The following is a 2,939-nucleotide window of genomic DNA, read 5'->3' as shown; positions in this document are numbered from 1 at the left end:
GGTTATACCCGATCGGCCGCCTCTCGAACTCGACAAGCTGCCACCTTATCACGATGTCGCTCCTAGTCCTGGTACGTATCTCCTTAAATACATCCGTTACAAGGTAAAATAGAGATCGATAGTTATCGACTGGATTACCTACTGCTCACTATTGGAAAGAAGTCTTCGCTAGGACCACCTATCTCCACTTTGTTAACAATTCTAACACCACACAGTAATAAAAGAGCTACAGTTTGAATATTATAATCATCCAGAGCTTCCATAAGATTGAAAAATTATTATTACAAATCTTAATTATCATATTACGAGAAGTAAAAAAATTTTCAATATAGCATCGATACTTTAAAATACTCTGAATTCTACGTCTACGTTAATGCATCGAGGTTTACATACATAAAAACAGGCGAGACTTCTTTCTCACCAACGAACGATATACTTATCCTTGTGCCGTTTGGAATTCAGTTTAAAGTTTTTGAAATAGGGATGGTGGATAATTGGCACGAAGGAAACGAGAGTTGCGCGAGTTTTATGGATGTGGTGTGATGTGATTCAAGGGCACAATGTGTGGTCGTGGTTAGGCTCGCGACGCGGCGGCGGTACACCGGGAGTCGTGACGACGCCTCTGTCGCTTCCGCAACACAGACGAGCGATAAATCTCCCCGTGGAGAACCACTACACCCACATGCAAACCGACGAGGCTCTATACGCAGAACTGGACTCTCAGGCCGCGAGCTACGCGAGCGATCTCCAGCTACAAATGAGAGGAAGCTCGACGTACGGTACAACTTCCGGCGGCCAGGACGACGAGTACCACGAGCTCGACGCCGCGAGGTTACATCGTCATTACGGCGGTAGCAACGGGGACGGATCTCTGCAAAGGGACACGCTTCGTACGCGCCACAGTAAAAGGTAAATTAATTTACGCCATCTTCATCCTCGATTCATCTGCGATTCGATAATTTCGATACCCCCTCCCCTTCGATTCTTTCTAATTATTAAATATTATTTGCTATTTGCGCAAACTTGTTTCCCCCCACCAATCTTCATGCGAAGAACAAGCGTCCATCGATTGTGGAACGTGTACGAAAGGAAATCTCTAGAATTTATCCTTACCATTTCATGCATTTAATTAATACTATTAATATGTAACTCAAATATAAATAATAGCTCTAAAAGGTGAAGCGTTATCGGATATAAATTCAAGTTAATTATTCGTTGGAAATCAAGCTTCTTCCATTTGATTTCTTCCATTTTATCGTTCCTTGGAACACTATCCGTCGCTCGAAAATTACCGCTCGTTACCCGATGCATCGATAGATTGAAAACTCGTGTAATCGAGTTTCTGGAAATTGAGGAGCAGCCGTAACGCGATCTTTTTTATATTATAAAGGTTACAAGAACCGGATTACGAGATGTACGAGAACGGGCCGTCGACGCCAGTCCCGCCTGGTCAGATGCAGCATCACCACCACCACCACCACCACCACCACAATCATCACCATCATCATCCTCAGGAGCTACGCGTGGGTAGCAGGAACGGGGACCACCCCTCCTACCAAAACACCGCGTACACAGGAAGCGACGCGGAACCGGATGGGCCGACGTTGAGCAGCGCGCCGAGCAGCGCCTATTACAGCGACCTGAGCTCGAATTCGGCGAATCAACAGATGCCACCGGCGGCCGCACCAGCCTCCGGAGCCAGCACGAATCTCCACCTGAACCAGCAGGGAGGTGGAGGCCTGGAAACGCCTCAGTATCGATTGGCGGCGATAAACGAGACCTCGGTACCCTCCGACTATATTTAGAACCAAATTTCTTCAAAAGAATTAGAGCGAGCGTGTTTTTCTTATATTTATCTTTCTTTCTCCGAGAAAAAGAAGAAGAAGAAGAAGACTGAACGCGCTTTTTGAGACCAAGATGACAATCCCAACGACTCAGGACATTACATGCGTTAAGATCGTAGGAGATGTTGCGAATTAGATTGCGAGGTTAGGTTTGGGGAATTCCTCCGACGATGAGATTCACTCGGTTCACGGCGAAACGGTAGTGCCATAACAAGTATCGTCGATATCTTCGAGATTGGTTGGCGGACGCGACGAAAGAAGAAGAAAAATTTCGAGCGAGTGGCAATTTTTCGAGAATTGTGTTTTCGATAAGAAAGAAAAGGGAAGGGAAATTTTTATCCGAGGGGATTTTTAAAAATGTATCTCGTACGGGTGTGAATATGTACGTGTGAATATTTAACGAGATAAATCGGTGCTCGTCACTGAATCGTTAAATACGAGGTATCCTCCGTCAGGTTCGATCCTCGTTTATCTTCGATCCTCGTTCGACGGTGGAATTAATTCGTTTCACCCGATTCGGCAGGACTCGTTTAATCGACGCCGTCGTGTCCTCTTAATTACCTTCCCCTCGGACAGCCTCGATTGTTCCTTCGACAGAACACGAACCGGTGGAGACGTTCCCCGCCCAGCGGATTCCCCGCGTTTTACGTCTTTCGTTCGTATCTCACCCACCTTGTCGCAATCACCTTCCAACAATCCCCTTCTTTAAATCCCACGTAAATCTCCAATTTCAATTCACCGCCGAAGTTTAAATAATTCGTTCAATCGACATAAATAAGGTATAAAGAAGAGGAGGAAAATTTTGATCGTCACGGTTCATTATAGACTCTCGAAATTCGAAAGAATTCTGTTGTAACTCTTATTATTAAATTTTCGAACTTTTCTTGGATAACTTTGATACACTATGGAACTCTCAAAAAATTCTAATCCATTGTATAACTATTATTATAAATTTTTAAACTCTCCTTGGGTAATTCTGATCCATTATGGACTCTCAAAAAATTCTAATCCATTGTACAACTATTATTACAAAGTTTTAAACTCTTAGATAACTCTGATCTACTATAGACTCTCAAAAAATTCTAATCCATTGTA

At 43.9% G+C, this 2,939-nt stretch overlaps 1 protein-coding gene across 2 annotated transcripts in view; it reads left to right on the top strand.

Moving 5' to 3' along the window:
* LOC102675689 (TSC22 domain family protein 1-like) overlaps positions 1–1,992 on the top strand; it is a 65,593-nt gene extending 63,601 nt beyond the window's left edge. For both annotated transcript variants that reach the window (XM_031510331.1, XM_006615350.2), the window contains exons 6-8: positions 1–71; positions 555–909; positions 1,391–1,992. In XM_031510331.1, the coding sequence (XP_031366191.1) occupies positions 1–71; positions 555–909; positions 1,391–1,805 (841 nt within the window). In that variant the 3' untranslated portion in view covers positions 1,806–1,992. The remainder of the gene's footprint in view (positions 72–554; positions 910–1,390) is intronic.
* The last annotated feature ends 947 nt before the right edge of the window (positions 1,993–2,939 follow it).

This window comes from Apis dorsata, unplaced genomic scaffold (genome assembly GCF_000469605.1).
Source record: "Apis dorsata unplaced genomic scaffold, Apis dorsata 1.3 scaffold_221, whole genome shotgun sequence".
In the NCBI taxonomy this organism is placed as follows: Eukaryota; Metazoa; Arthropoda; class Insecta; order Hymenoptera; family Apidae; genus Apis; species Apis dorsata.
The sequence above is the reverse complement of the archived record's forward strand: the minus strand, read 5'-3'. Positions and strand labels throughout refer to the sequence as shown.